General features: G+C 44.0%; 1 protein-coding gene across 1 annotated transcript; it reads left to right on the top strand.

The window, feature by feature from the left end:
- Positions 1-6: 6 nt before the first annotated feature.
- On the top strand, positions 7-830 carry LOC107580983 (transgelin-3-like; the record flags this gene model as incomplete). Its single annotated transcript, XM_016266587.1, has 4 exons — positions 7-65; positions 157-331; positions 564-666; positions 803-830. Coding segments are annotated over exons 1-4 (318 nt in total), but the record flags the coding sequence as incomplete, so codon positions are not given.
- Between the last annotated feature and the right edge of the window lie 8 nt (positions 831-838).

Here is an 838-nt window from a genome sequence, read left to right as displayed (position 1 = left end):
GAGGAAATATAGAGAAACCACAGCCGGGGAAGCAAAACTTTCAGATCTGGCTAATGGATGGCACTGTGAGTAAATACCAGTTTGACAATTCCACACCAACATGATTCCATTCATCTTTTATTTATCATTATCTCCCCCATTCGTCCACGTCTGCAGATCCTGTGTGGACTCATTAACAGTTTGTATCCGCGTGGTAAGGAGCCTATTAAAAAGATCCCAGAGACTCAGATGGCCTTTAAGCAGATGGAAAAGATCTCCCAGTTCCTGCAGGCAGCTGAAGCTTACGGAGTGATAACCACAGACATTTTTCAGACAGTGGACTTGTGGGAAGGTACAGTAAAATTTGCTTTTATAAGTTCTGGAACAGCACTTCATGGGCTTCGGAATTAGCATGGTGCTTGTAAAAACAAACCGCTGTAGAAAATTAATATATAGGAGTTTGAATTGCTCTGAAAGATTGCTTTTAATCAGCCAGGCCTTGCATACTACAGAGAGCATTGCAAGTTGCATTCTTGGTGTGTAGCCAAAGTCACTTCAGTGCTTGTTGGTTCCCTTGGTTAAAGGAAAAGACATGGCAGCCGTCCAGAGAACACTAATGGCCCTGGGTAGCGTTGCTCTCACAAAAGACGATGGACTTTACCGAGGTAACCGGGACTGGTTTCACAGGTGAGCAAGACAATTCCTGTGAAGATTACCGCCAGACTAATTCATAGTGGGGCGTTAAGTCCTGTCTAGTTGGACTTGTGAATAGACTTTGTTGTGTCTCAGTGCCATGTGAACTCTTTTTGATCTTGTGTGACAGGAAATCTCAAGGCAACCGGCGAGAGTTTTCTGAGGA

This window comes from Sinocyclocheilus grahami, unplaced genomic scaffold, assembly GCF_001515645.1.
Source record: "Sinocyclocheilus grahami isolate Dianchi unplaced genomic scaffold, SAMN03320097.WGS_v1.1 scaffold58900.1, whole genome shotgun sequence".
NCBI lineage: Eukaryota > Metazoa > Chordata > Actinopteri > Cypriniformes > Cyprinidae > Sinocyclocheilus > Sinocyclocheilus grahami.
Note: the sequence above shows the minus strand (reverse complement) of the source record. Positions and strands in the feature narration are given on the sequence as shown.